The sequence below is a fragment of the Silurus aristotelis genome (assembly GCF_946808225.1).
Source record: "Silurus aristotelis genome assembly, chromosome: 7".
Taxonomy (NCBI): domain Eukaryota; kingdom Metazoa; phylum Chordata; class Actinopteri; order Siluriformes; family Siluridae; genus Silurus; species Silurus aristotelis.
In genome coordinates, this window is record NC_139580.1 from 11847051 (window position 1) to 11867204 (window position 20154).

Genomic DNA, 20154 nt, shown 5'->3' on the forward strand with positions numbered 1-20154 from the left:
ATATATATATATATATATATATACATATATGTCGATGTCCTAGGGGGTCGCCAAAAAGCATCGAGATAAATGAAAATCAATATGGCGGCAAAATATTAACGTGCTTGAAATTTCTTTATGTACATGATGTGCGTTAATAAATGAGAATGTGCATGCACGTGTTTTTGGAGGGATACATGCATGTTTGTTATCTGTCATGAATCCACCTGCCACGCCCCCTTCGGCCCCCTTCAGCGTGCCAGGTGTTTTCTCGGCCGCTTTCTCTGAAGCTCCCGGCTTCAATCTATTTAAACTTCCACACTCTCACTGTCCGTTATTGTTGGTATATGTTGGTTCACGGCGGTCGTTGTTATCGCGCATGCGTATCCCGGTACGTGTCTTCCCACCGGCACTCTCTCAACGGCTGCACTTTTCTTCCCAAAGCGCATCGCTTATCAACCTGTGCAGCTCTGGTGAATTCCATGCACAGGAGGATTAAATCAGTGTTAGATAAAATATTGACTCTTTGTCATTGTTCACTTTGGGTGCACTCACTTTTGTTTTACCGTGATTTTTACAATAACGGCTGTATGTTGAGTTATTTTTTAGAGGACAGTAAATCTGTACTGTTATACAAGCTGCACACTGACTACTCTAAAATATATGCAAGTTTCATTTCTATAGTATTGTCCCTTGAGAATATACACTAAAATGCTTGCTGAAATGTGAGATATAAAATGTCACTTTTGTGAGATAGATACATGTGTCTATATATATATATAAAAACACACCTACAGATGTGGGAGGACTCTTCACTTGAGAATTCCAGACAGTAACCTAAGCTCAGCTCATTGAATCATTGAACCATAGACTCTAATGCTAAGCAGCAATGCTGAGGTGCTTGAGATGATATCCAGTATATCTAATAATAATATTTATTTATTTATTTTGATAGAAGGTTTAAGTTTATAGATCTAAAACGAGACACTTGAATTAGAGAGCTTTAAAAGATCACGGTACAGTGCACAGTGTTTATCCAAGATTATATCTTTCTTTTTTCTTTCTCCCTGAGGGGCGATTTCCAAGTAAACTCTAATGTATTCTGGAGTGTGAGGCCATGAATCATGCTGTTTCCCCCAATAAAACTTAAGGGGATATTTCATACTGAATTCACTTGAGAAACAGCCTCATGGCATGAAGCGGTATAGCAAATAATATAATATAATTGAAGTGTTAAATATTGTTTTAATGTTTTAACTATATAGGGCTCCAGGAAAATTTATTACATTGCAATATCATTTTGTTCAGAATGTACACTTTAGTTCCTAATTATAAAAATTAATTCTCCATGGTTATTAGCATGCTGAGTTTTTCTTTGTGGGGGGAGTTAAAACAGTTCAAAAAGGTTAAGAGAAATAGTGCCACTAAATTGTTCTTAAATTCTTTTAGATCATATTATCCCTGTCATATGTTATATATATGTTCAATGACATATAAAAATTATAAAAAATATATTGGTCTATTTAAATATTCATTCAATCAGTCAAGACCATCTTTGTGTTAAATAATTTTTCTTTAGTTTTGTACTATAGGTACATGGATAATACATTTATTTTTTCAAATAAAACAAAATGATTTACTTCTAATTTCAGATGTCAAACATCTATATCAAACAAATAAATAATAGAGAGGCTGTATTTGCTGAACATAAATAAATCTATATTGGTATCCACATAACTTCCAGGTTATTGGAATATTCCCATCATTAAATACACATTCCAATACAGCACGAAGGAGAAAGGTTGTCCATTGTGGCTTCCCCTTCAATGCTACTGGGTTCAGCACTTGGAGTTTTTCTGGAAAGTCTGCATGACATACTTTAAGATGTAGAGGTGAATGAATATTTTTGGAAAGGATTTTGGATGAGATAGTATTCCAAGCCTTGTTACATCAGCCTCATAGTTCCTGTGCAAAAAAAAAAAAAGAAAAGAAGCAAATACCAAACAGATAAAAACAAAAAAACCAATCCTGTCTTCATTGACTACATTTGAACACTGGGTGAAGGTAAATTTCCAGTTAGAATAATCTTTTAGATGACAGACCAAGTCAGGATTCAGTGTTAGGGATCTAACTGAGTAAGGCAAATATACACATCCATACTAGTCCAGACTATTCACACTCTAATTTCTCATTCTGTGTACAGTTTGCTATTGCTTTCACTGCATTCGAATATATGAATAATATGAATAGCTGAATAATATACATTTTTATGATGAGTAACAAATTAAAGGACAAACTGGTGGATTTGAAAGGATTTCTGTTGGTGTAAATTGACTCTACTACCAATCAATATAGTGTTCATCTGACTTATGACCTTTATTCTATGATACGAAACAGTTCCATCCAATTAGGAATGGCTCTGTCAGGATGGCTCCATTCCTATCCACAGGACACGAGGGCTTACTGAATCTTTGATGGGTATGAAAATATGTCAGTCATATGCTGCAGCTTTCACAATCAACAGATCCTAACCTATAGGAGATTTCTCAGAAATGATTAAGATAGCACTCATCATCAAAACAATAAGAGAATACAGAACCATACCAGTTATTGCTACAGTACAGTCCCAAAGAAGTGTAGGATCTATTCCTAGATACACTGGAGCTTACCTAGAGTCCCAACATCTTCCTAAATGTCATGCAACACTAACACAATATACAAACACAAATACAACCAGAAACATGGATTAGCTAACTTCCCAGTACCATACCAGCACCACCAAGCTGCCACTGTTAGGCCCTTGAGCAAAGCTCTTAACCCTCAATTGCTCAATTTAATTCATTTTTATTTGTACAGCGCGTTTAACAATAAACATTGTTTTAAAGCAGCTTTACACAGATAATGTGGTGATAAAAAATTTATATGTTCTTTGGAAGTGTAAATTTGTCCCTGATGAGCGAGCCGGTGGCGACTGTGGCAAAGAAAAACTCCCCGAGATGGCATAAGGAAGAAACCTTGAGAGGAACCAGACTCAACAGGGAACCCGTCCTCATCTGGGTTACATCGAATTTTCCATTTATTGCAGATAAACGATGTCGCGGGGTACAGTGATGGTGATCAGAAGCAAACTGTAGTCCTGAGTCAATGTTGCAGACTGTTGACATTAACTACAGTCCAAATCGATCTTCAAAGTTGCTCAGCTGTATAACTGAGATACTAAGTAGCTCTGAATAAGGGGTATCTTACAAATGCCATAAATGTAAACTTAACTTGAGCATGTGCAAGAACATCAACATTGGAAGATGATCTTGCAATCCATATACAAGTGCTAATGCACAGTGAACGTGATTCAGGTGCGTAAACCGATGAGACAATAAGGTGGCTAATGGGAGATGTAGTTCTGTAGCATGAACCTGACATTTAGTGTCTGTTAAATTTTCCATTCAATCTATCCACCATCTGTATAATTAAAACTACTTTTAAATATAACTGGTTCATTTTGTTTCCAAAAGTGAGCTTCTAAACATTTTAATTCTTGACACTAGGTGGATAAATATGCAACAAATTCTGTGATTTTAGCTGACAGATGGGCTTTACTGCTTCCTACACTAGGCATCAGAGTTGAAGAGCATAAAAAAGGAATGACTGTCCTCATGTGTCACATGCAGGGTAGAAGAGAGAGCACAGAAGGAGATAGATGGCATGAGCCAAACACAGAGAGAAGTGCAGAGGGAAGGAAAGAGAAAAAGTGAGAGAAGAGTTTAGATAGAAGACAGAGTTTATAACTGATGAAGTGCAGGCTTTAGCCTGTGTTTATAAGAGGACGGTAGAGAAATGTGCACACCCACACAATCCAACACACAAATATACACACACACACACACACACACACACACACACACACACACACACACACACACACACACACACACACACACACACACACACACAGTTAACTAGACCTACACGACAACACTGCTCCATCAAAACTTTTTATTGGACAGTGGACTTCAACACTTCTGTGCCATGGTCCTCATTCTCACATGAAAAGATTGAGATATTTAGATTCTTTACAGCGATGTTATTCCTACTATGATTTTCTCTCTGTCATTACCTCAGTTTCTATACTCCGTCAGCTATTAGGTTTGTTGGTGCATGCCCTTTTTTGTCTACATATTTTGCAGTGCAATTTGTGTCACCTATGAGGTTGGACTTGGCCAAGGATAAAACTTTCCACTATCTGTTTATCAACAGTTGTAAACTATGTGCCAATGAACCACAATCTGAACACAGTTATGTAAATAATCAAACATGATAAACAGTAATAGTAAGCAATAAATATTCAAATTGGGCATGCTGTGTCGAAAGAAAAAGCGTTGTGTCAGAGCACGAGTTAAACTTGTGGATTAATTACAAGCCGTTCCTATTAAGCTAACAGTAGCATTAGATTAGAATAGAGTTATTCTTTTTACAACGACCAAAACACCAACCATTACACACTGCTCATTCGAATTCATACATATTTTTGGGTCCAACTAACAGAAGACAGACATGGAATACTCATACTCATAAACTCATACTCATTTATTTCAGTGATATTATAAAGAGCTGCATGGCAGTTGCTATGCATAGTTAAGCATTTCCCTGGTCTAATCCAATTAAATCAGCTCAAGAATTGCTCAGTAATTATCTGGTAGTTTACAGCTGAGAAGATATCTACAAAAATAGAACGCAAAACAGCTGTTGCATTACATACAAATCTCAAATATGCCCAAAATGCCAATGAGATTAATGCCACAAGAAACTGGAATTACATATTTAAGGATTAATTAATCCCGAAAAACATGGAATATGTTTCTATATATTCTTTTGTGTTTGAATTATTGTTGCTTCTGGGAGCAGTAGATTGCCACTCTTAGTAGGAGATATTGTTGGCACGGTTTCAATAAGGATTTATTTAAAAGAATAATCAGATAATAAGTGATATTAGTAACAACCCACTGATCTTTTTATCATTCACTGTTTTCCAGCAACATTCATCATCATATTAATGAGAAATCCAGATTAGACATGGTGGAGACAACAAATGCTGAAAATCAAAGTTCCAGAATGCACTGCAAAAACAACGAGTATGGTAATATTTACAATGTTGTTAATATGAAAGTTGCAGCAGAATATACAGAATATGAGCTAAATTACTCAGTTTATATAGAACTTTTGCAAGGAAAGACTACGGGTAGGATGTAGGAAACTCAAGACAAAGAGAAAATAGACAAACTGGATGATTTACAATGTTTAAAGTTCACATATTGAATATAAAAGATTAGGGTTGTTGTCAGTGTAGAGGCATCCCCCCAAACAGAAGTACCGACAGTTAGATGGATGTTTATTTATAGCTGATTATTTGTTTTCCAAGGTACAGTAAAGCACAGCTGGAATTCAACTGTTGGACTATAAAACTTTACCACTTTAAGGCTCAGTCTCAGAAAATTGTGTTTTTGTTTTGCAATAAAAAACTCCAAGGTCTCAGAAGTAATTAATAAAACAATACAGTATGGCTTAGTTTGATTTCATACATAATAAATATGTATGAGGTACAAATGCTGAACGCGTCTTGAACCCTAACCCTGATTCAGAGCAGAGCCGAAGCAACAGAAGCAAACTGTAAAATTTGCATTTGTGACTTCTTGTTGTGGGAAATCATGCTGCAGTTTTATTTCATTTGGATTTTATTTCTTTTGTTTAAATTGTGTTGTGGCTTTTGTGCTTTGTAATCCTTGGAACTTTACTCCATACTTGACCATTAAATTGGTTACTGTCTGGGACTTTTTAATATTTTCTTTCTGTCCATGCAGGATTCCTCAGAGTTGTCTAGTGCCCTTCTATCATGCTGATGATAAAGGCAAATTTAAACTGATCATATAGTGTTATCCCATCTAGGGTGTGTAATTGATATTCTCTAAAATATTTCTGCTTTATTAAGTTTATAAATGCCATTTTTAATTTGATAATAATTGTCTGATAATAATAGTCTTTTTGTTCTACTTAGCTGAGCCTTCTGTCTATTCTGAAATAAAGGTTGAAGGACACAGTATATTTAGGCACCAGCAGATAATTTAAATAAATTTCTTCTGTTTTTAGGATTGAGACCTTTTGCAGTTAACGGATGGCTGCTGAGCAATATACTGTTTTTAAAATAAAAAAAAAAATCAATAAAAAATTAAGGGGTGAAATTGTTCATTTTTTTCCGTAGTGATGTAAGAAAAAGTAGTTTTGGCCATACAAGCATTGTGAACGGTTGAAACTGTATGAAGTGGTGGATAGTAACAAAGACAGTTAATTTTGTTACTGTATTTAGGTAAATTTTTCATTAACAGTGCAAAGAACATTTCCATGACCTTTATAATATTTTTATTTTAGGAAATGTTTACTTCACCAGAATTTGAAAAGAAACAGGCTTTTCCTCTCTAATTTGATGTGAATACATAAATTGTGAAAAATGAGAACCTGTTACAAAACCACAAGGTCCAATGATTGTTGTAAACGTTTGTATGGAGAAGTGTACTCTTACTGTCTGTAATAGAACAATCTCTTGGAAAAAGGTATAATGTGCAGGAAAATGGAATATTAAACGGCATAAATCATTAAAATCTAGGGTTCCCTGGTGGTCTAGTGGTTAGGATGCGGCGCTCTCACCGCTGCGGCCCGGGTTCGATCCCCGGTCAGGGAACCGACCCCAGCCATTAGAGTTGCACAAGCCTTAGTGCTGGTCCCAAGCCCGGGTAAATGGAGAGGGTTGCGTTAAGAAGGGCATCCAGTGTAAAAACATGTGCCAAATCAAACATGAGGATGGTCCGCTGTGGTGACCCCTGATGGGAGAAGCCAAAAGAAAGTTTATAAATCATTAAAATCTATTTCTCATAGATCAATACTTTTACATTTAATAATTAAGTCCATTCAAAAGCAAGTACTTATGTATTTTTACTCAAATCGAAATGTAAAAGGAATAGTTGCTTTTACTGAAGGTATATTTAAGCAGGCTATATGTATTTTTACTCAAATCGAAATGTAAAAGGAATAGTTGCTTTTACTGAAGGTATATTTAAGCAGGCTATATGTATTTTTACTCAAGTACAGATATTGTGTATTTCATCCGATAGTGATGCATATCAGCTTCATTCATTTATTCAGCTTTTAGCCAAGTTTCTTTAGATCCAGAGCATACCCTGTTTTAAATAAACCTATTATGTGTAGCGCACTATGCACAGATTCAGGTTCAGATTCCAGCTTTTGCAATGTTTGTGTGTCTGAATGAACTAAAAACTCCTTACTATATATTTTATACACAATGTTGCTGCATATTGCAGTTGTCTTCATCAAAATTGCAAATTTGGACCAAGTATCATTTAATTAAACACTGATAACAGGTGCATGACTTACAGGTACCCTTCCAGATATTATAAACGGAATTATAAATATTCATTTTCAGCATGCGTTTCTGTGTGTATATATGCGTGCAAATGTTCTCTCCGGAGTCCAGGATGTCTATGTGTGTGCGTACAAGTGAATGACGAGCAGATGTTTAGTCTTTCTTGACAGACTGTCATTGCAGAACAGGACACAATGTCCCAAGAAGTGAGAGCAGTATGCAGAAGAGGAGGATGGTGGGATTGTGGCATGATAGATGCAATACAATATGGAACTGCTTGTTACAGTGGAGTAGTTAAAGGCTCAGGCTTGTAGCTCTGCAGTGTGAGAATCATTTGTGTCATCAGCTTGCCATCTCCGTTAATACCACTGTGCAATGATTAGGAATGCATTCTTCATTTGTCAACAAAACAAAACAGAAAAAGAACAATATGCTGTTGCTAAATTGGAGCAGTGGTGAAAAGTGGGCTGTAAAATGTAATCTATTAAAAATCAGCGGTGTATTAAAATTTTTTCCTTAATTGCAAATAGGCCCGGTAAATAAAACAAATCTATGTGTTTTAATTTCCCTACAGTGTACCTCACCATGCGGGAAATCAGACTAGCAGGTTATGGGAAAAATAAGTCACTATAAGCCCTGTCCATCTCCAGCTCCATCAGTAACAGTTCCTTGAGCTTTAAATTTGACATGACCTTAATGGCAGTCCAGTGACAGCACAATCAAAAGGGCAAAATAACCTGTCAAAGATGTCTAAAGATGTCTGCCTAAAGAATCCCTAGCCCAAAGTCTGTAGAAGATATTCTACAATAGGACTAATGGATTTTGGAGCTTGTGATGAAGTCTGTAAAATGGACTATGTCAAAAAAAAAAAAAAAAAGGAAGAAGTGACATATGACATGGTCATAATTGTCCTGTTTTATAAAGTGACATCCCCTGCTGCACAACTTGTCAGGCTAAAAAATCATGGCCAGCACAGAAGTCAATTTGCTCCTGTGCCAGAGCTTCTGCTGGAAAATTGTGCATGTCTACCAAGTTGTAGGAAGAACATGACGACAATCTGTGTGGTAATATACTAAAGAAAAAACACAATGCACACAAAGACATGCCAATGCCTAAAATACAAATTCACAATGAAAATATTTTTTATTTATTTTATTACTATCTACAATCTGAAATCAATCAAACTAAATCTTTATTCCTACATTTTCATTTACAGTTGAAAATATTACAATATTTCAATACCAGTGAAAAATACAGATTCTGAACATTGGTTTTTATAACAAATGATAATTTAATAACTGCAGTAAATAAATTGAAAAGAATTCGGGGTGAGTGTATTGGTGTATGACATACAGTACACATACAGTACATTTTACTACCAAAAGTCAAGAGCACAATCTCAGCAGGATTTTGTCTGTACTCACAGATTTAACACAAAAAGTAAGCACTCAAATCTGTTCTGCTTGCCGAAAATTTTAATTGTTCACTGTCAAAAGCACATGCCATAATTAATGCAGCTCTAATTGTCTCTCCTCTAAATGTGTATACTCGAGCTCAGCTCAGTCACCAATTTTTATTTTTTTTTTACATTACAATCACCAACTGTCTCACAAATATGGTGGGTTGGATCACGCAAGTGACCTTATTGATTTGGAAAATGTGCGCATGTGAGTCATTTCGCTGCAAGGATATGTTCACACGAAAGATGTCTCATAAATGCGATTGTGAATCATCAAGACAGTGAGATGGCTCTTGCATTGTCTGTGCAATGATACTGCCAGAACATATTATTCAATCAATATGGGCTATACCTTTTGTTGTTATTATTATTTTTATGATTATTATTTTAGAAATTGAGGTTTACTACAGTACTCAAGTATTGGGACACCTGACTTTTCCAGCTACCTGTGCTTCTCCCCAAACTGTTAACCGCAAAGTTGGAGGTACACAATACTATAGGTTGTCTAAACTTTTTTCTTTATGTAAACTAGGAGACCCAAACCTTTACAAAATGAGCATCATGAAGAAATGCTTTTAATAGATTGGAGTAAAAGACTGTGAGTGACCTGCTATAGAGCTCTGACCTCAACCCTCCTGAACACTTTGGGGATGAGTTAAGTGCCCAAGGCTCCTTAACCTACATCAGTACTTTATTAAGACTTGTGGTGGTGGAATGAGCAAAGATCTCCTCAACCACACTCCAAAATCTAGTGGAAGTTATTATAACAGCAAATGGGAAATAATTGTGGAATGGGATGCACATATAAAAAGCATGTATAAATCTTATGTTCAGGTGTCCACAAACATTTGTCCATAAAATGTATATTCTCATTAATTGAAGAGAGAACAGACCATTTTAAACTGTGAAGTGACTTAAATCAAATTTGCTGTCAGGAAATTGGCTTATTTAAACAATTGTAATATAACATTTCTTAAATTATATTTGATTCACACTTTAGATTTGAGACTTTTAATGCAATTCCCAGATTTGCAAGTTTAATTCTGTTATCTGTGCATGTTATAGCCACATTATACAAGAAACAGTATACCAGACCCATCCACAAAGCTCTACTGGGTATTTTAATATAATTACACTGGAAACTATACCAGTGTGCTTCATAGTGATTGATCTGCTAATTGGGCAATTTGAAATCAAGTCTTGATTCTTGATACTTTGCATGTGAAAGCAATTATGAACCAATTTTGGTAAAATGTCTTTTGAATAGTAAAGCTAATTATATAAACTTTATATTAAACTGTTCTAAGACAATAATCTTAAATTCTACAAAGACGCCAACATGCAAACATCGTGTCAGAGTTCTAACTTTTCCCAAATTGGATTTTTTATCATAAACATGTGCCAGTGTGTCAAGTCAAGTCAAGTTTATTTCTATAGCGCTTTTCACAACAGACATTGTCTCAAAGCAGCTTTACAGAATTTAATAGTTAAGGTGAATGGTGTGTATTTATCCCTGATGATCAGCCATGGCGACTTTGGCAAGGAAAAACTCCCTTAGATGTTATGAGGAAGAAACCTTGAGAGGAACTAGACAGTGTGCCATGTAAATACTATACGATCAAATGTGGAAAATAAACCCACATTTCTTTTATGTAAAAAGTAATTAAACTGAGTCGATGTGAAAAAATTTTTTTACAAAATAAGTGTGAAAACCACCATGTGTGAAAGTGTCTAAAAGCCATATGGGGAAAATCAACATGAGAAGATGTGATATTTTTAATGAGGGAGTTGAAGGGGAATCTTTTCACTTTCCCCAATTAATGGAAATATGTGATTTGCTGACAATTTTAACCTCATTTTAACTGGCTGAATAGTTTTCACAGCATTATTATGCTGAAGCTTCATGTTTTTAAATTTTACATTGAAAAGTGGGCTTCATTTATCTGAGATCTCTGGTCTAAAACTGCAAAAAAAAAAAAATAATAAACCCTACACGCTACATTTTCAAAATCAATACATTTTCATGTTTAAAGCATTTTTCAGCTCCACCAATATGTAGAAAAACCATGATATTTGTTGAATGGTCCACAATTGCTGTGGGGATAAAATGAACAAATCAGGAGCACAGGACTTCGGTGTAGAGATGAAATGCTTGGGAGACCAACAGCTGTGAGCTGTTTATGATGAGAGCAAGAAGGTGAATAAACGCTGGATTTTCTCCAGGGGATGCGTAGGTGAGTTCAAGGAAACATGAATTGGTACACCCACGCACGCTGAAGTGCGACGTTAGAAAATACATAGCTGTTACATAGCTGTTTAAACGTGATTTAAAAAGGGGTGTTTTGTGTTCACACAGGTCTGAAAACGGATCTCAATTATCTGCAAAGGGCAGTTTCAAAAACATATATCCCTAATTATAACCAAATAAATACTAAGGCTAAAAAAGTATTTTTTTTTGATGCCAGACTGAAAAAAATGTAGGTGTGTCAAATTTCACAATGATTGACAGCAGCATCCAGTCATATAGGACTGACAAAGTAGAATTCTTTTACACGAGTCACCGGTAAGACAAGTTATATGGTATTAGTGGTAACTTTTTTGTAGATATTTCACTTGCAGAAAGTGAATAAAATGTACAATCGTGTTTTGTGTACATATCACTGCTATGCGGATTAAAAAGGATACACGGATCAGCAGATAAAGTCAGATTCACTTTGTGTTTAACATTTTTCCATTTGAAATGGAAAACAAAATCAGTTTTTTTAAGGTGCAGAAATATGTAAAAAAAAAAAAAAAAAAAAAAAAAAAAAAAAAAAAAAAAAAAAAAAAAACAAAGGAAAAAAAGGAATGCCTTTTTAGATTACATAGAAAGGGTATAATCTTCATGTCAGGTGGTTACTCACTTTATGCAGTCTGCATTAAAATCATAAAATGCACACCTAGCCATGGATTAGATCTTGGTTATTTGGCATGTTAATTATTCTATCGATGTGTGCAGTGAAAAACTGACCAAAAAAAGATTACATTTCAGTAAAAAATTTTATGTCATTATATATATTGCATCTCTATTAATAATAAAAACCCAGCCATTAGGGGGGCACAAGCCAGTGCACTCTTAGTGCCGGTCTCAAGCCCGGGTAAATGGGGAGGGTTGCGTTAGGAAGGGCATCCAGCGTAAAACATGTGCCAAATCAAATATGCGGATTTGTATTAATAATAAAACAGCTGATGTTAAATTATTGTGTCAATTTTGATTATAGTTCTCATTTCAACCATATCTAATCCAGTTCGTCAATTTCATCGTGCCTCAAATCCATTGCCATATTCAGCATATTAGTTAAATATTAGCAAAAGTCATTCATATGAAAAATATTGTGCTCTTGAGTTTTTGTGGTAAAATATTGGCATAATACACACTCATCCTGTATCCACTTAATTAAAAATTCCATGGTTGCAGTGAAAGTAGCATGGCACATTTTACAAGAGTGTCGTAAGCATTAAAAAGACAAAAAAAAAGTCTTTGTACTGAGTTAATTAGACAGCCTATTAAAGATAAGTGTAGAGTAGAAGTGCAGTGACAGTTCATTACTTTCAGGAGAATTGTTTGATATATATTGTATATACGACAAAAAAAACAGGTCATCAAGTAAGACATTTCTTTTCTACAAGCTACAAAACCCTAGAAATGTCACAGTGGTTTTCTCTGTTTCTTGCATTTCTTTCGAAATCGTAGCCAAACATAGACATACTATTCACAATACGATGTCCCAGCATGCACCCTGTTTCTACTTTTCTATGTCTATTTTTTTGTGGTATTATTCTGCTTAAAGCTTACAGCTCTTTCATAATTACACCAGGATTACCTATGATTTTTCATTTACTATCATGTAAACTTTTTGTCAGAAGGAAATCCATGTAAAGAGTCTATTTCATCCCTCTGGGTCCAGTGTGCTGGGAAATGAACCATGTACACACGTTCAATAGCCATTTACTGGATTTTCTTTTCTGTTCACAGTGTAGAGTAAATCATAGATTTGAACAATTTCATTCATAAAATGTACAAGAAAAAACCTATAGACAGTAAACCCATTAAATACGGTTATTTATTCAGGCCATATAAGCTACAGCAGAAGGTTAATTTATTTAGTATTTGAAAGTTTTGTAAAAAAAAAGAGAAAGTGTTAAAGCATTTTTAAAAAGTAAAAAAAATCGGCTACTTAAATAATTCATTTTATTTTGCTCCATTACCAAAAACTGGCTCACGGCTTGACAATCCGTCATGTGTCTATTTATTTATTTTTATTTCCATGATGTAGTTTGAGTTATGAGTTTACTGCAGCTATGCTTGTTTGCTATTATATAAATCATTTATATAAAATGCACACTAGCCTAGTTTGTATTTATTGTATTATAAATGTACACGTTGCAGAACACCAGGAACCTGCAAATTGTTCCCATGTGGTTATTTAGCATTTAACTAGTGCTAAATAACATTAGTTGTGATCAGAATCATGATCAGACACTGTGGGGTAAATGTACATTTGTAATTATGATGTTAATAAAATGCCATGATTGATATGTCTTTATTGAAATATTATACTGTTAGTACTTTATTATATTTTGTTCATTTGTGATCTAATTGATTTAATTAGTCAATCATTGTTATGAAAGAGAATTCAACTGTATTAGTTAATTAGTATGACAAATGCTCTGAGAAAATATATTTTAAATATTATTCCTTGTTGCTGGTTAAATACTCTCAAGAGCACAACTTTTTATATTAACATGTATCTTTTGAAACCTTTACAGAATTGAGCACTAACCTTTATACAGGGCCCAGGAGTGGCAGCTTGGTAGTGCTGGGATTTGAACTCATTTGACCTTTTGATCTAAAGTCCACCATCTGAACCACTGAGCTACCATTTCCCCTTAGATAGATTGCGTTTTATATATATACTAATAAATACCATTCTAGGAAAACACCCTAAAGAAACTACATTTGTGTGAGAGTACTACAACCAGCAAGAAAAAAATGTCAGAGTTTAGTTAACTTTCTTCTGAGAGTGCATCTGCTTTAAATAATCCCATTTTAATTGGAATGAACTGCCATTATAGCAGATTATAGCATCAAGTTTAAACAAGCTGTCTATTGTACCTTCATTTATTCACAATGCTGATGTAGTTGGAATGTGAAATCATTTAATTCTTGATTAAAACCAAAGCATATTTTCTTAACCAGTTAATCGGTGTTTAAATAAATGCAGGTACATTGTGTAAAGTTCCTAGCTCCATTTTAGTATCATAATGTTTTGGCTAGAGGGCTGTAGAACAGCTTTGTGCTGAAAGTGAACACCGCAGGGGTGAGGAGGCAGGCTAGTCATTATTTACGCTGGCAACATCTACCAAATGCTATTCTATGAGATATAAAGATATTACAAGTTCTTTTACTCTATTTAAAAAGATGTAGAATAGCCTTTGGGCACAAATTGTATTTTGATTTTAGTATACTGAGTAGTTTTACATTAGTTTTTACAAAGTTGTATTTTTGGAGAATGTAGCCCTTACTTTCATATGAATAAAGAAAGGGGTGAAGTACAGAAAAATACATTAGTGCATTTGTGTATTGTTTTTTTTCTATAGAATATAAATATTGTTTATTGTTGGGTTAATTTTCCATTATGTAAAATAACTGCATCCATTATGTGCATGATGGAAGGGTTTAGAAACTCCACCTTATCGTAACTGAAATGCACTGGAGCCAGAGACAGAGGGCACAATCAAATGGCACACGGTTTAAAATGTAGTCTTACTGTTGTCTTGTGAACAAACTGCACTGCTCGGCTAGACTTATGGCACTAATCATTTACCAATTGATTAGCCAAAATATCAGCAATACTTATCAATCAAATCATATATTGTCTGAATTTCTTAATGAATTTGACAAATGCTTTTATGTGAATTGAACTCCAGTTGGGATGAAATAGTAATCTGCATAATAAAATAATAAATATTTGTTGAGCCCAAAGAATATTGTGCAAGTGTGTTTTCTTCAGTATTTAGATTAACACATCACATTAATTGATTTATTTGTTTGTTTATTTTTAGTTTATGATTATGCTATAGCTTGCTAAAAATTTTATAGGGAAGACAATCAATTTCTGATGTATAAAACATTGGTTTTATGCTATGTTTAGGTCATGTAGACGAATGGTCATGTAGACTATTTGGAAGTAAACTGAACATCCTAATCAGGCTTCCACTATATCAACAAAAGCAAATAGATGATTTAATTAGTGTACTTATCCTGCAGAGATTTCCCAGAGAGAAGAGAATACAAGCACAGATGAGAGAAGAAAAAAAATACAGTTTGGACAGAGCTGAGGAAAGAGGATCAAAAGCTCTACTTTATCCTTTACATTGTGTTGCCCTTTATTTGCCCCACAACCCTGAATGAGAGTCTCTCTCTCTCTCTCTCTCTCTCTCTCTCTCTCTCTTTCTCTCTCTCTCTCTCTCTCTCTCTCTCTCTCTCTCTCTCCCTCCCAACCTTCAGCTCATACAGCTCTTTGCAATTATTTGAGCAAAATCCTGAAAACAAAGTTCACAAATGACCCATCCTGAAATACCTTGTTAAAAGCGATTCAAATCATTATTACGTGAAGCGCAATAGCCTCATTACAGGCTGACTGTAAAGTTCCCATTAAATACTACTCATTATTATGGATGTATTGTGGTCCCTATCATCATATCCTACTCTGTGTTATAATTAAAAGTAATAACTGAAGAATACTTCACACCTGATGCTCTAATATCCTCAATGAAAAGGGCGAAAGAAAACGATAGAGCCATAAAACTAACTATTATTATCCTTCTGTAAAATGTATATCTCATTTGCATGTACATAAGAAAACATAATGCCACATCAGTGCTAAGTTTGTCATCTAATTCCACTTCAGTATTACTTTAAATATACTAAATAAAGAATAAAACAATCGGGAATCAGTTCCAACACCCACCCACCACCCACCCCCACCCAAAAAAAACCAAAAAAAAAAAAAAACCCTAACAAACAAAAAAAATGCGAACAGAAACAAACAAACAAATGCAGACAGGAACAAACAAACAAACAAAAGCACTGCCTACTGCGAACTCTGACTCCAAGGACTCCTTCTTTAAAGGTTAAAATATTTACTTGTATACTTCTAATACTCAAATATGAAGGTAGAGTGGACTGTACATGTAGCTGTTACTATAGAAACAATAACATATTCAAGTGAGCACATACACAGTAATATAAGCCTGTGAGTTAAATACTAATCTTCAGACCTGTCAGCACTGTTGCTACAGGAAACCCATAAACACCTTCTGACCAGTTTGAATCGAGACTTCATTAGTGCTGTGCTATAAATGTTTATAGACCTCAATTTATTTTCGTCTATCTGGCAAAACCATTCCTTAATAACTCAAATCATGAATAACAACTAAATAAAGAGATGAGATGAACAGGCTCTGTTTCCTATAGTGTGATTACTCATCAAACAGAACCAGGTTTTTCAATTTCTACTTCTTCAGTGACTGAAATTTGTCCATTTCTTTAAAGTGCAGAGCACGAAATAGAGAAAATGGCTGTTTTTTAGAACCTGAAGTAGATATTTCACACCATAGGATCATCTTCTCAAGTGCAGTAGTCAGTTGTTGGTGATTGCTTTTTTTTCTTTTCCTTTTTAAAAATGCCACAAAAGAGCTTGTTTTAGCCAATGAGAAAACATTTCAGGATTGTATCAATCCATATTGGCTTGATTTGTACTCTACCTATGCTCCCTTACACCCCCCCCCCCTCTCTCTCTTTCTTTCTCTCTCTCTCCTCTCTCTCTTCTTTTCTGTCGGCATCCCTCCCACCCTCCCCTAGGGCTGTTTTTTGTCGTTCTTGCCAAACTTGTCGCTGAGTTGTTGAATGAGGTCGGCCAGTTCTCCAGTGGCCTGAGATTTCTCTTCCAGCAGCTCATAGCGTAGGCTGGAGATATCCTGCTTTATCTCCTTCAGCTCACCTACAAGACACATACAAAGCAAAAAATACATATTACATTCTCACACACACACACACACACACACACACACACACACACACGCACACGCACTGCAACTGCAAACATACAAAGAGCCTGCATATTGTGCACGTTTACACAGGTACATAACAAATAATTCCTCATACGCACAAGCCTTTATATGTAAGATGCCCATTTCAGCATCACAATAAATCCTATACCACGCGATGCTTTCATTTTAGTATAAGAATAATTAAAAATATCTCAAAGTTGGTTAATAATGTAAAGAATTAAACAATTTTTTTTCAAAATGTTACAGCTCTCTGAATGTTTTATCGGTCTTTTGTCTTTTTGATGCACATGCTGCAACATTTTATACATATTAAGATGTTCAACTAACATTTACATAATGTAATAATTAAGGAGAAGCAATTCATTATTACAAAAAAGAACTAACATTAACTTTAGTACAACATTAGAATAACACGGAATGCTACTAGAATGTTCGATGAGTAGTGAACAGATTGACTGCAATGTTCCAAAACGACTTGTATAATGTTTTAATAACATTTTGAAGCGATCCATTTTTACACAAGAACTAACAATAACTTTTTCATTTGCTGTTATTCCAAAATAAACCAGCATTCTAAATTCTTCTAAAATAATACATTGCTTCACAGTGTTATTAGATTCAGTTCGTTTTTGTTACAGACTAAACCTCTTACAACCTGTTCGATAATCACTGAACGTTCTAATAATATTCTCTTTTAGATATGACGGCACCCTATGGGTTTAATGTGTCACACACTGAATACTTTGTGTGTATTGTGTTTCTATTTTCTGCATTCAGAGATAACCTATGCTTTTTGGTATGTCTGTATGTTGTCACATGTGGCTACAAACACACACACTTACATACTATACATACACACACAAGCAAAACACACAACCATCAGGCAATTGACATGCAAGTAATTAAAACAGACATGTACACAAACGAGATTTTTACCTTCATTAACTTCATCATTCTCCCTGTCGACCTGCGCCTTTAGAACATATCTCTTTATGAGACGCTTCATAATCTTCTGTTAGAGAGAGGGGGGGGGGGGAGAGAGAGAGAGAGAGAGAGGGGAAAGGGAAAGAGAAAGAAAAATACAAAAGGAAGGACAGAATTGTGAATGTTCTGTAAATCCAACGGTGCAAGGTATTTTTTATCTCTCTCTCTCTCTCTCTCTCTCTCTCTCTCTCTCTCTCTCTCTCTCTCTCTCTCTCTCTCTCTCTCTCTAACACACACACACACACACACACACACACACACACACACACACACACACACACACACACACACACACACACACACACACACACACACACACATCCATTGGTTTCTGCTTACTGTCCTTCTGCTCTCTGTACAAGACAATTTTATAGCCAATGTGGCTCCTCTGTCAAAGTATAACATCTTATAACTTCGTACACTACAATGCTGTCAAGTTCTCCAATCAGGTGTTGATTAATTTTCTAAAACAGAAGTTCTGGCAGCCGTTTTAGCTACAACATAAATCACAGGTTTATCGTTTCTATAGTAACAGCTCATTCGCAGGAACTTGTATGACTGATGTTTCACATTTATTTAACCTTTATGGAAGGACTGCTGAGTGTCAGTGCTGCAACAGGCAGTAAGTTTTCAGGACAGAGGAGCTTGTTATCGCTGTGGTATAAGCGGAGAATATAAGACACCAGGAAGTGCTGTTGTTGGAAGATATCAGCTTTGTGGTGGTAACAGTAAGTCTGCTTCATGTTGGTTGTATTATAATCATCCCCTACATGGATTATTTTCTATAACTGTTTTATTCCTCACGTTCACTGTGTCTATTGTACAAGGCTTTGTCACTATCTAATATTTAATATTATTTCCACACTCTAGCATGTGAATATCAAAACTCTAACATCAATTACCAACACCACTACTGTCCAACTATAGCCTCAGGACTTTAAGTTTTAATGCCAGCAGCTTGTATTCATCAAATACGAAATTTCTAAAAAATAAACCTGATAAATAATAATGTTACTACCTGGCTAAAACACTACTGCAGGAGCTTTTTTTTATATAAAGAAATTGAATGTATATTCTGTACATCCAGTACATCTTTTATATCTCTTCATGTGTTCAATTCTATTCACGTCCACTTCTGTCTACAGGCCTCTCTCTCTCTGTCTGTCTCTATATTTTATGCCAGATTTTGTCTGTCTCTCTCCACTTGTCTTGTGTTTGTTTGCCTCTCAGACTTTGTCTCTCCATCTCCCTTTTTTGGCAGTCCTTCTATCTATCCATCATACTATGCCAGTTTCTCCTTTTCCCTACTTTTCACTGTTTAAACATCTTTCTCTCTGGTTTTCTCTGTTCATCAGAGTTTTCAATCTCACTCCATCACCTTTTCCCTGTCTCTTGCGCTCTCTCATCCTTTTCTCTATTTGTCTCTCTCACATCATTTTTTACTCTGTCAGGCTTTGCTATCCAGCGCTCTCCTTTTCTCCATCTGTCTTTCTCTCTGTCTTTCAGAATATTCTCTCCCTCTTTTTCCCTGGATGGACTATTTCCCTCTGCTTTGCCCTCCCTGGCTCCATGGCTGGCTGGCAGTTTCTCTGGTTTTCTCTCTGTACCTGGTAGCGTGTGGGGTTTTTGATGGGTTTCTTCACCGTGTTATCCTCTCTGATTCTTGAGTTAGCTCGGTATCGATCCAGCTAAAGAGGAAGCCAAAAAAAAAAAATGTTTAACAAGAAAAAAAAAAGAAAAACATGACAACTGTTCATAAATGTTCAGTTTACAACTTACAGTCTGTGCTGCTTATAAAATGTATAAAAAGCTTATACAGTTGAAACAGTTCATACAAAGGTGGTGTTTATAGAACTATATGACAGTTGCACAAGCCTTTTATTATACACAAACATTTATGAAAGCTAGTTACAACAGGCATCATAAATATATATTTTTTTATATTTGTCAGTTTTGTTGAGCTAAAAGAAGCAAAATTAGCTGCTTCAAAGAAGTTCTACAATAAAAACTCACCTCATACATTCATCTTGTTTCATCTTTCACTATACCACAATCTACCAATTTCTTTCAGACATTTGCTCAGTGTGAGCCACTGCCCCTAAACTCTGTCCCCTTCACCCCAAGTGTATCACCTGACTTCACTCTAACCTCTATAAAAAATAAATAAAGTGATTGACACTCTCCATTA

The 20154-nt window shown here is 35.2% G+C and overlaps 1 protein-coding gene across 1 annotated transcript in view; it reads right to left on the reverse strand.

The window, feature by feature from the left end:
- Positions 1 to 15942: 15942 nt before the first annotated feature.
- Positions 15943 to 20154, reverse strand: part of trpc7b (transient receptor potential cation channel, subfamily C, member 7b) — a 70084-nt gene continuing 65872 nt past the window's right edge. Inside the window, exons 10-12 of the mRNA XM_083547007.1 lie at positions 19574 to 19654; positions 17919 to 17994; positions 15943 to 16912 (exon numbers count right to left, since the gene is read on the reverse strand). Of these exons, the coding sequence (XP_083403133.1) occupies positions 16770 to 16912; positions 17919 to 17994; positions 19574 to 19654 (300 nt within the window). The 3' untranslated portion in view covers positions 15943 to 16769. The remainder of the gene's footprint in view (positions 16913 to 17918; positions 17995 to 19573; positions 19655 to 20154) is intronic.